Below are 13126 nucleotides of genomic sequence, written 5' to 3'. Positions count from 1 at the left end.
TTCTTGGATTTAAAAAAGCATTTTACTCTAGCGTATATACTTAAAATCTAAGTTAGCAGAATGCTAACCAAATAATTATAGTAACCCATTAAACGTAAATATATGGAACATTACACGAAACAGTGTGGGGTAATGAGCAGTTATAAAGAAGTATCTGAAATAGTCCTGTCTCTAAGATCCTTACACTCTTAGAAGAGCTGATGGGTCCAAATGCCTATAGTTTGAAACAGTAGGTAGGGCTCATAGCAGCCATTATTCAACACCTGTCATACGCCATTTGCTGTTCTAAGTTGCTTTGTATGAGTTAATTCGCTTATTCTTCATAACAGCCCGCTAAGGTATGTGGTTTTATCCACTTTTACAGAAGAAGAAAGAGATGCTCAAAGCAAGTTGGTATATTACTTTCCTAAAGTCACACAGCTAGTAAGGGGTAAAGCCAGGATTAAACTCAGCTCAGGAAGACTCCATTGGCAACTCCTTATTTTAGTTATTATTATTAATTTTACTTTAATCTTCACCACTTTACATTAGAAAACATATATAGGCCACAATAGAAAATTAGCAAATATTCCTTGACAAGAAAAACATGTTCCTTTTTTATGAGCAGTTAATAGTTTAGCTATAGTCCAAATAACATAAATAAAATAACTAGAACATTTGTTGGGTAAATTGGAGGCCACCCTGGTGGCTATCTTTACAAAAGGGGGAAGGTGACAGAGGTACACCATGGAGTACAGCAGCCATGGAATAAATGAACACATAGCAACACGGATATATCCTAGAAGCATGGTGATGAGTGGAGAAAAGTAAAGAACTATAATAACATAATTCTGTTTGCATACACTTAAATCTATGTGCTTAGAAGGTAGTGCTCATTTGGAAGAAAACACAGTGAAAAGATATACATTAGATTACTTGAAATGGTAGCTTAGGATGTGGAGGGCATGGAGGGTGCAGTGTGGGGATAAAATACACGAGAGAACTCTTGCACAACCAGTGATGAAAATGGGAATTATGGTTAATTGAATACACTGCACCTGGGGTAAAAACAAAAAGATGAATTGTTGAAACAGTTCTAGAGGAGTACAAAATAACACTGTCATATGGCATGGTATAGATTGTAAGCACAAACAGTTCAGAAAAGGGAGAGATGTGCATATAGAGTAGTGTGAAATGAATGTGATAACCACTACACCATGGAAACCCCTCCATCACATTTAGTGTGGAAGTCCTTTGTGGAGAAGGTGGTTTGTACTGAACCTTCAAAGGGTGGGATTTACATGAAGGTTTCAAGAGATTGGAGTCCAGGTCAGTTTTATTTGTCATTGAATCTCCAGACCTTGCCACTGTGCTTGCCAGTGTTTAGGGTTTGCTGAGAGTATGCCAGACCTCCACAATGTCATGGATGAAAACTCATAGACTGAAAATAGCATGGTATCGGGATGAAGGAAAAATGAATTCAGTTTGCTCAATTGTTCCAGCCAATGAAGAGGCATAAATAAATTAAAAATTATCTTTAAAAATTCATCTGGTGTTTTTCTATGACATGTATAAAGACATGCTTTTCTGTGTATAAACCCTCTCTTCCTTGGTCTTTTTTGTGAGCAGCCCTAAATGGAAAGGCAGCTTTTTGTCAAAGTTCATTTTGTCAAAGGTAGTCACGAGCTGTGAAACCCAAGTGTTCACATACTGACTTTTTAAAAAGTGTTTATTATTTTGCACTGACCCCTCATTTCCTAGCCACTAACTCAAATCACCCTTTGAAATAGGAAGGAAACTGTGTGCTTATTCTATCAATGCTGAAAGTGGGGCAGAGATGGGGTTGTGCAAGGTGATAGCTGGAGAGTTGGTTAGAAGAGTTACCAGTAGAAGCTATTGCTTTAGGGTTAGTCTGCCCAACTACTGGGTGCACAGTAATTCATGTGACACCTCAGTCACAGTTATTCAGAGGCTGAATAAACATATCCTATTAAATAATAAACATTATTTCTAACACCTCTATGTAAGTATAATTGATAAAGTATACATAAAGTATACAGTTTGATATGTTTTGACATATATGGCCACACTTACGAAACCATTAGCTCAAAAAAGAGAGCAAACATCAGCCCCCAAAGTTCTTTTGTGACCCTTTGTGACTATTCCCCCTGCCTATCTCATCCCAGGTAACCAATGATACACTTTCTGTCACTATAGATTTGTTTGCATTTTCTAGGGTTTTATATGAATGAAATAGTAGTTTATACACATATACTGCTGGTGGGAATGTAGAGTAGCACAATTGATTTTTAAAAGTTTGGCGATTTCTTAAACGTACACCCCATATGATCCAGCCATTCTAGTCCTTGGTATTTTCCCAAAAGAAATGAAAACAGGTCCATACGAAGACTTGTAAATGCATGTTCATGACAGCTTTTACATAATAGTCTCCCAAATTGTGAAAAGCCAAAATGTCCATCAACGGATGAAAGGAACACACAAACTGGGAACTATTCCATATAATGGAACAAAAATGAATGACCTACTGATACATGCAACAACATGTCTAAAAATATTTATAAAAATAAAGAAGCCCGAGTATCTTAGCCTGGATTATTTCTATTTCAGGAGATTTTTTTTTTTTTTAACGTTTATTTTTGAGACAGAGAGAGGCAGAGCACGAGCGGGGGAGGGGCACAGAGAGAGGGAGACACAGAAACAGGCTCCAGGCTCTGAGCCGTCAGCCCAGAGCATGACGTGGGGCTCGAACTCACGGACCGCGAGATCGTGACCTGAGCCGAAGTCGGACGCTCAACTGACTGAGCCACCCAGGCGCCCCTTTTTCAGAAGATTTTAAATTAAAAATGTAATTTCTTTAATGGTTATAGGATGAGATTGTCTATTTCATCTGTTTTAGTTTTGGTCGAGCTTTAGTAGTTTGTGGTTTTCAAGAATTGAGTCATTTTCTAAGTTGTCAAGTTGATGAATATAAAGTTTGTAGTATTTCTTTATTATCTTTTTAAAGTCTGATTTGTAATACTTTTTTATTTTAAGTAGGCTCCATGCCCAGCATGGAGCCCAGTGCAGGGCTTGAACTCATGACCCCGAGATCAAGACCTGAGCTAGGATCAAGAGTTGGATGCTTAACTGACTGAGCAACCAGGTGCCCCTATTTGTAGTGATTTTATTTCATTCTATCAATTTTATTGAAAATTTTCAGAGAACCACTGCTTTCAAAATTTTCTCTATTGTTTTCCTATTTTCAATTTCATTGATTTCTACTCTTTATTATTTTCCTCCTTTTGCTCACTTTGGTTTTATTTTGCCCTTTTCTAGTTTCTTAAGGTAGAAACTTAGATTATTAAGACCTTTCCTCTTTTTTTATATTTATTTTTATTTTTTAAAATTTACATCCAAATTAGCATATAGTGAAACAGTGATTTCAGGAGTAGATTCCTTAGTGCCCCTTACCCATTTAGCCCATCCCCCCTCCCACAACCCCTCCAGTAACCCTCAGTTTGTTCTCCACATTTATGAGTCTCTTCTGTTTTGTCCCCCTCCCTGTTTTTATATTATTTTTGTTTTCCTTCTCTTATGTTCATCTGTTCTGTGTCTTAAAGTCCTCATATGAGTGAAGTCATATGATTTTTGTCTTTCTCTAATTTCACTTAGCATAATACCCTCCAGTTCCATCCACATAGTTGCAAATGGCAAGATTTCATTCTTTTTGATTGCTGAATAATACTCCATTGTGTGTGTATGTATGTATGTATATATATATATATATATATATGTACATATATACATACATATACACACATACACACCACATTTTCTTTATCCATTCATCCATCGATGGACATTTGGGCTCTTTCCATACTTTGGCTATTGTTGATAGTGCTGCTATAAATGTGGGGGTGCATATGTCTCTTTGAAACAGCACACCTGTATCCCTTGGATAAATACCTAGTAGTGCAATTGCTGGGTCATGGGGTAGTTCTATTCTTAGTTTTTTCAGGAACCTCCATACTGTTTTCGAGTGGCTGCACCAGCCTGAATTCCCACCAACAATGCAAAAGAGATCCTCTTTCTCCGCATCCTTGCCAACATCTGTTGTTGCCTGAGTTGTTAATATTAGCCATTCTGACAGGTGTAAGGTGGTATCTCATTGTGGTTTTGATTTGTATTTCCCCGTCCTCATCTTTTTTAATAGCCATACTCTAGTAAACATTTATGTCTGCCTTAGCATCCTAACTGTTCATTTGTAATATTGTTTGCCATTGCCTCATAGAAGTATAGGAGGTACACTCTTCCGGAAAAAAAAAAAAAAACATAGAAAAATAAAACCTTATAATGATTTTTAATCAACTTCCAAGGTCATTCTCTGAAGCAAGAGTCAGTATTGTTTTCTATTAAGATTTGTGAATCTTAAGGCTAAAGATCAAAGAAAATTTCATCATCCCTTATCTTAAATCTTATTATTATCGAATTAGACAATAAAGCAAATCCACATGTATGTTTTTCCAAAGGGACGACCTTGGAAGCATGTTTTAATATCTTTATTGGCTACATTGATCATGTTTATTTATTTTTGAGAGACACAGAGCACGAGCAGGGTAGGGGCAGAGAGAGAGGGAGACACAGAATCTGAAGCAGGCTCCAGGCTCCGAGCTGTCAGCACAGAGTCCAACAGGGGGCTTGAACTCACAAACTGAGATCATGGCCTGAGCCGAAGTAGGACACTTAACTGACTGAGCCATCCAGGCGCCCCAACTTAACTATATTTTTTAATTGAGCTATCACTGACAGATAACATTAGTTTCAGACGTACATAATGATTTAACATTTGTATATATTGTGAAATGATCACCACAGTAAATCAACATCTGTCACACTTAACAAAAATTTTTCTTGTGATGAGAACTTTTAAGAGCTACTCTTAACAGCATTCAGATGAGTGATACAGTATTAACTATAGTCACCGTGCTGTACATTATATATTTATATATATATATATATATATATATACATTATATATTTTATAACTGGAAGTTTATACTTTTTGATCCCCTTCACCCATTTCATCTCCCACCACCCTCCTCATGCAACCACCAATCTTTTCTCTGTATCTATAAGCAGCAAAAGAATGAATATCCTGATGTTATGAAAATTTTTCTACCATTTCTTTCAGTCTTTAGTTCAGATACCTACAACACTAGTGCCCATTAGTCCTATTGGGTAAATCATTCTTCAGAAGCAGTATATTCAACTGAAAAGAAATGCCTGGGGTGCCCCGATGGCTCAGTCTGTTTGGGCGACCGACTTTGGCTCAGGTCGTGATCTTGCAATTTGTGAGGTCAAGCACTGCCTCAGGCTCTGTGCAGACAGCTCGGATCCTGGAGCCTGCTTCGGATTCTGTGTCTCTCTCTCTCTCTCTCAAAAATAAATAAACATTGGGGCGCCTGGGTGGCGCAGTCGGTTAAGCGTCCGGCTTCAGCCAGGTCACGATCTTGCGGTCCGTGAGTTCGAGCCCCGCGTCAGGCTCTGGGCTGATGGCTCAGAGCCTGGAGCCTGTTTCCAATTCTGTGTCTCCCTCTCTCTCTGCCCCTCCCCCATTCATGCTCTGTCATCTCTCTCTGTCCCAAAAATAAATAAACGTTAAAAAAAAAAAAAATTAAAAAAAAATAAATAAATAAATAAACATTAAAAAAAAAAGAAAAGAAAAAAGAAATGCTTAAGGAGCCAGATCAACAGAATGCCCTCTAGTAGTGAACTCATTATGTTGTAACCAAACACTATTAATCCTGAAAAACAAGTTAAACCCAGTTTCTTTCATGTATATCAAAAGGATACAGGGAAAGGAAAAGAAAATATTTTATTGTAAGAGATTTTACTAAAGGCTTTTAAGGTTTCTGAATTGAAGTATATGAAAAGAAAATGAATAGATTATATGAAAATACTTAGACCATGTTAAATGTTAAAACGGCATTAACTTTGAAAATACTATAAAATTTAGTATTTCAAATAAATATATATACATTTTGCAACTTTCAATAGGATCCATTACCATTACTTAAAAGCACTGATACGTATGTGTGTCTTCTGAGTACGTAAAAATCACATAGCTGCTGACTTCCATAAGGCAAGTCACCTACCACATATTTAAGAAGGCATTAAAAAATTCATTATCTAATCTTACACAAATGTTTTATATTTGCTAAAGCCTACCACAATCCACAGGGCACAAATACTGGCCGACTAGCTCTAACTTTCATGTCAGATCAAGTTTGATTTTTTTAACCATTAAGATAGCTAAGAGAGTCAACTTTACAGAGCTTAGCTTTTCTCAGGCATCGGACTTGGAGGAAGAGAGAGAAGTCCAGTGAAGTTATGAGGAATCACATTGTTACTTTTCTAGAATGGAAAAAAAAAAAAAACAAAACCCATCTCATGTGATGACAATACGTTTACAAGTCAAAATGGGCTCTAATACAAATGTATGTGGAGAGGTTTTGAAGAATAAACTGGATATCCCAGGGGAGGATCAGCTGCTTGTACTGTAAGGTTTCTCAAAAGTAGTGGATGAGCTTGGATACTGTATCGTTCCTCATCATCGTTTGTGGCATAAAGCAATTCCCAGGAAAGATTGGCCCACTGGCCTCTAACAGCTTCAGCATTTAACTTCCCAACTTGGACCAGCAATTCTTGAAGGCTAAGTACTCTCCCAGTGTAAACTCCCTTTAAAGTATAAAAGGGGGACAGGAAAGAAGAAGAAAAAAAAGAGATTATGTTCAGGTCATTACATTTTATTTATAAACTTAGAAAAAAATTCCATTGTGCTTAGGCAAACTTAAACAGAAAGTGGTGTATTAAAACGTACACATGAGTTGCTTGTCTTCAGAATCAAGAATCACCTCTCTTTGGTAGCTCTCTGAATAAGCTTGAAATGATAGCCATTCATTCAATGACCCAAATGACAAAATCTCAGCTACTTCTATTTCGTTTCCTTTTCTATTCCTTCACCCTATCTGGCCTCAACAATGCCTAAGTCATAAATCCTAGTCATTGGACAATCACACAATAGGCTCTTTTTAAAAATAGCTTTATTGAGATATAATTCACATTTCCATACAATTTATTCATATAAAGTGTGTGATTCAGTAGTTTTTTAGTATATTCAAATGTATACAACTATCTCCATGACTTCAGGACATTTTCATGACCTCAAAAAGAAATCTTGTACTCTTTAGCTATCACCCTCCTATCCCTTCATTCTCCCAGTCATAAGCAAACACTAATGTACTTTCTATCTCTATAGTTTTGTCTTCTGTGGAAATTTCATATGAAAGGAATCATATACTATGTGGTCTTTGGGACTGGCTTCTTAGCATTATGTTTTCAAGGTTCGTTAATGTTGCAACATGTGTTAGTACTTCATTCCTTTTTATGGTGGACTAATATTCCATTGTATGGATAAACCACAATTTACTTATTCATTCATCACGTGATGGATAGTTGGGTTGTTTCCACCCTTTGTCAGTCATAAATAATGCTGCCATAAATATCCATGTACAAGTTTCTATGTGGATCTATGCTTTCATTTCTCTTGGGTATATACCTAGGAGTGGAATTACTGAGTCAAATGGTAACTCTAAGTTTAATCATTTAAGAAACTGCTAGAATGTTTTCTGAATGTTGTACCACTTTACATTTCTGCCAGCACCGTATGAGAGTTCTAATTCTCCATATTCTCATCCAACAGGTATTATCTGCCTTTTTGATTTCAGCCATCATAGTATGTCCTTGTATGAAGTGATACCTCATTGTGGTTTTGATTTGCATTTCTCTCAAGACAAATGATGTTGAACATCTTTTCATTGGCTTATTATTGACCCATTTGTATATCTCCTTTTGAAGAAATATCTATAGAGATCCTGTGCTCATTTTATAATTTGCTCAGATTTTAAATAAAAATTTTTTTTATTATTGAGTTGTAAGAGTTCTTTAAATATTCTAGTAACAAGTCCCTTATCAGATATATGCAAATGTTTTCCCCATTCTGAGTTGTTTTTTCACTCTCTTGATGGTGTCTTTTGAAGCACAAAAGTTTTTACTTTTGATGAAGTCCTATTTATTTTTGTTTTGTTTGCATGTTTTCAGTGTTATATAATGTTATAATGTTACTGTTACTTGCTTAGTTTAGTGAGTGGCTGACTGACCTTAGTGAAGTTAATCCCTACCTCTCCCACAAGTGTGAAGCCTTTGATGTGGTTCCTCAGGGAGTGCAGCCTGTGAGTGTCCCCAGTTACCATGAGATGGCAATGGGTTTAGCAGGGCTCTCTCCATCTAGCAAGTGCTCACACCCAGCTGCTAATAAGCTCCTATGATTGCCAGGCAGCTGCTTTGTTTTCAACAATGACCTGCAATGTAAATCGCTTCACAGATTGACCCAATTAAGCTTGACTCCCATTTTTGATCACAGGAAGGCTCTTCTCTATGGTTTCTTTCCCTGGTTTTGTTCATCTACCCAGCCTACAGTTTAGTCTATATCTCTAACAAGTTTACCAATAGCCCCTTAATGACCTTTTTTTTAATGCTTTATTTATTTTTGAGAGAGAGCATGAACAGAGGAGGGGCAGAGAGAGAGAGAGGGACACAGAGAATCCTAAGCAGGCTCCGCTTTGCCAGTGCAGAGCCCGATGTGGGGCTCAAACTCACTCATCAGCCAACTGAGCCACCCAGGTGCCCCAATCCCTTAATTACTTTTTACCACAAGCTCCGTTGTTTTTGAGAGCATCTTAGGTGTCAATGTCTCCACACTGTTGCAGATAAAATAATTTCCTTTGGGAAGAGATGTAGAGATCTCTCTTTTTTAATGATCTGCATCTCCCACTGGGGAAAATCTGAGAGCCAGAGCTCTTTATCTGGGGGTGAGATAATGGCATGTCTCTCTTCTGAGAGACAGCTCTGCTTTAGGACATAGAAGAAGGGCAGTAACCTCAGGTCTTCCTGGTTTGCCTCTCCCAGTGTGGAACTTCCACCTGCCAAGCAGGTAAGGGTGGTCAGGTCCCCGTTATTCTCAGTGGCACGAAGTCCAGAGTAAAGCCTCCATCCAAAGAGATAGGTTGGCCAGAAAGGAGTTCTCACCTCTTGACCACACATGCCCAGAACCTAGCCTCACAACAGGTAGCTGGAAGTAAGGTAAGAAGTGCTGAAGCCCTGCCTCTCCCAGGAAAACAGTCCTCCAACCAGGAGCTGAAGTGAGAGGGAACCCTTCTTGACTGTATCAATGCGAGCAGAGCTTGTCTTGCTGAGTTGGGAAGGAATGGGTCTTGGTTCAAATACTGCAGTCTCTCACTGTTCTTACTGGGTTTTAGTTAGTACTCTTGAATAAATGTTTCTTCATTTGCTATATGCCCTTAGCACCATTTCCAAGTCTTTAAATGGTTTTTCAATGTAACTTTCATCATTTTTGATTGGGAGCACATCTGTGAAGCTCCCTAACCTGCAATGCCAGGTGTGAAGCCTACAATGAGCATGTAACATTGACTCATATTGTGCACACTTGATAACATTTTAAATGTAATGAAAACAGGCACTATTTTCTTTAAAAAAAAAAAAAAAGTCATTATTTGGAGTCTCCCTGAATTTTCACAGGTTAGATTTGCTTCAAATAAAACATGGATGGTGGCAAAAGGAATGCTTTGCCACTTATAAATTAGTTTTTCTTCTAGGAGTCCAATCCAAAGTGATACTCAAATTTGGCATAGGAATCTAATCCGTTTAGTCAAATATGCTATAGTAAATTAAATGAACTTTACTTGGCTATCCTATAGGTCAGTTACTGCACAATGGCCACACATTTTTAATTAGGTTTGCAAAAGTAAATAACCAGTCATTCTAGGATTGTACTATGTGGGCCATAAAGTCATGACTACAAATACTTTAATAATATGATTAATATATCCATCCCAGAATGTTATATCTCCATCACTTAGTTCAAGTACTTTATAACTGGTTTCCATTCCTTAAGGCTAATATATGAAATGTTTAAAAACACATTTTTAGGGGCGCCTGGGTGGCGCAGTCGGTTAAGCGTCCGACTTCAGCTCAGGTCACGATCTCGTGGTCTGTGAGTTCAAGCCCTGTGTCGGGCTCTGGGCTGATGGCTCAGAGCCTGGAGCCTGTTTCCGATTCTGTGTCTCCCTCTCTCTCTCTGCCCCTTCCCCGTTCATGCTCTGTCTCTCTCTGTCTCAAAAATAAATAAACGTTAAAAAAAAAAATTAAAAAAACAACAACAACACATTTTTAACCTTACCATATTAGAGTCATACCCCAGAGAAAACAAGTATGGTTTTTCTTGTACAACTGCTTCCTTCCACTTTTCATCAGATACCAAACCAATGTACCAGTCAGTTTCATATTCTTCAAGGCAGTTAGTCAGCTCTTTAAAGTCTTCTATTGGACCTAAACTTGCTTTATCAATCATGAGTTTCAGAGTATACCTTAAAAATGGAGAAACAAAGAATTTTAAAATTTTTAATAAAATTTATAAAATCCACTTTATAGACAAAATAGATTTTATTCAATCAATATTCTTAAGACATTGAACTAAAATCCTACATATTTCAGAGAGAAATGATGGAGTGAAGTGAAAATGAAGAAATTCAATAAGCCATACGAAAAATAGGTTCTCCACATAAATAAAAGGATGTAGAAATTAAAGTACTCTTGATATAATCACTATACGTACTAAGCATTTGTTTTTTTTAGGAAAGTGATTATTTTTTACAATTAGAAAAAGTTCCTCCTTCTAGGTTATTTGAAAAATCATTTTTCTGCCAGTTACAATTGGTATATAATCAAAATAAATTACCTGAAAGCTTTCAGTGCTAGTTGGAACAGTTCCGGCTTTTCTGTAAGCCAATCCAAGGCGAGGGACCAAGGCAAAACACCACTATAAACTCTCAATATATGACCAGGACTGGGAACCATAGTATCTACTCCAAATAAACTAAAATAACAAGTCATTACGGCATGAACATAAAAGTCTCTTAAAACTCTGTCCTTTGCGATTTCTTCCAGTACATTTGAGGCATTTTCTTCTGAATGAAAACATTCCAACTGCTTTAAAACAAACTGGTACCACTCTTCTGGAAATAATGAGCTCATCTCCCTCATTTTGGAGTTAGGCAAACAGTTAGACGTCCACTCTTCAGGTAAGCTTAACAAGTGAGAATGAGAACAACTGAACTCCATGAGAGGGATATATGCCACATCTTCTTGTTTTCCTTTGTCAACAACAGGGTATCCCAATATAACTGCCTTGTAAAGATTATTTTCAGGAACTGTGCCTACTGAATGATCACCGACCCCCTGTGATTCTACTGATCCTGGAATAGGCAAATTTACACCTGGTACAACTTTCAATTGATCTTTTTCTTCTTTTCCTTTTTTGATAGTTGGCTCATCACCAAAAACATTATCATCAGGCCAATCATCCAAAATTTCTGAATTTAAACTATCTGTGTCTTCTAGGGATTGGGTTTGTGGTGAAGCATTCAAAGCAGGCAGGATTATTAGAGATTCTTTCCCTTTATTTTCAGTTTTGTGAATAACCTCCTGCATGCTGGGCCTTCTGGAACAGTGTTGAAGAAGTATCCACACTAGTACCTTAATAAGGTCACCTTTAAATTCTTTTAAGTTATCATGAGAATCGATTATGCCAGATAGAACATTCCTGGCATCAGAATAGAGTTTTACTGGCAAAAGAATACAGGGTGTCAAGACATTTCCAAAGTGTTCATTAACAGAACATACTCTTGCATATTCTTGTTCAAAGGCACTTTGAAAAACTTCATCAACTCTTTGAGCTTCAGCAGTATGACAGGATGTCTCTTGCAATTCTAAGCCCTAAAGATGAGATAAAAAGTACTTGAGTTTATGAGTACTTATTACATAGAAAAAAGCAACTACTTTTGTATATGCCCGTGGATTGGATTCTCATAATGAAAATATGGAAAATGCAAAAAAAACCTCTTTAACTCAAGAGCTACACCTTCACTCAAACTTATTAGTACTTTAGCAATTTGTTGTTGCATATAGAGATGAAAAATAGTGCTACTATTTTAAAAGAAATCATAGAGATGCCACTAGAAACTGGCAAAACAATTTGACTATAACCACAATTTTTAAAGACTATAGGTATGTACAGTTGAGGTTGAATCACAAAGTTTTTTAAATATAAACATTTTTTTAGAGGGCAAAAGGAAAAACTGGAATTATATAGTATATACAGTAGTTTTGTATCCTAACTTTATGAGAACATTATTCTATTGTATGGATATGCCATAACTGATTCAACTATTTTCCTGTTCCAGTTTTTTGATTATAATAACATCCTCATTATCATACAGATTTATGTATTCAGTTATTGTCTCCTCCAACTATAATGTAAATTCCATACAACAGCTATCTTTTGGTTACTATTATATCTGCAGTGCCTAAACCAGTACTTGGCATACAGCAGGTATGCAACAAATATATGTTGATAAAATGAATATTATGAATGTTTTTATATGAATTTTATTTTATTTTATTGCATGAATTTTAAACACATTTTTATTACTTTCCTAGAAGGAATCCCTTGAAGAGGATGCACGAAGTCACTGTTTATATTATTATTAATATTGTTGTTTATTTACACATTTTTACAAAACTACCAGTGCCTTTAGTAAAAGGCGATGCTGTCAGGGTGTATTAGGATCCAGGGAAAGAACATGGAATGTGACATCAAAACCCATCTTAAAATCATGGCTCTACCAGGTGCTAGTACTTAACCTTGAGTAGGTCACTTATCTGGAGATTCCTTTTCCTCTCTTTCAAAGAAAAATAATCCTAGCACACAGGGGTGTGAAGATTTAAGTAATAAAAGTGCTTTGTAATATTTAAAGCATAGAACATATAAATGTTGATAAGATGGCACTAAGCCATGTTGTGTCTGAAAAAATGAAAAAGAAACAAAGATTGCCACTGAAAAGTGTATCTTTACACTACATGTATAACAGACCACAAAAGAGCAATAAAGGACCCAAATTATTAGGTATTATAAAGCATCCCATTTTAAAAATAGAGCCTAAATGAAGCA

The 13126-nt window shown here is 36.6% G+C and overlaps 1 protein-coding gene across 2 annotated transcripts in view; it reads right to left on the bottom strand.

Annotated features, from left to right (window-relative positions):
* Nucleotides 1-5836: 5836 nt before the first annotated feature.
* Nucleotides 5837-13126, bottom strand: part of PCNX4 (pecanex 4) — a 39369-nt gene continuing 32079 nt past the window's right edge. For both annotated transcript variants that reach the window (XM_047862913.1, XM_047862914.1), the window contains 3 exons: nt 10856-11892; nt 10298-10484; nt 5837-6717 (listed from right to left, as the gene is read on the bottom strand). In XM_047862913.1, coding sequence (XP_047718869.1) covers nt 6466-6717; nt 10298-10484; nt 10856-11892 — 1476 coding nt within the window. In that variant the 3' untranslated portion in view covers nt 5837-6465. The remainder of the gene's footprint in view (nt 6718-10297; nt 10485-10855; nt 11893-13126) is intronic.

The sequence above is a fragment of the Prionailurus viverrinus genome, chromosome B3 (genome assembly GCF_022837055.1).
Source record: "Prionailurus viverrinus isolate Anna chromosome B3, UM_Priviv_1.0, whole genome shotgun sequence".
Classification (NCBI taxonomy): domain Eukaryota; kingdom Metazoa; phylum Chordata; class Mammalia; order Carnivora; family Felidae; genus Prionailurus; species Prionailurus viverrinus.
Note: the sequence above shows the minus strand (reverse complement) of the source record. Positions and strands in the feature narration are given on the sequence as shown.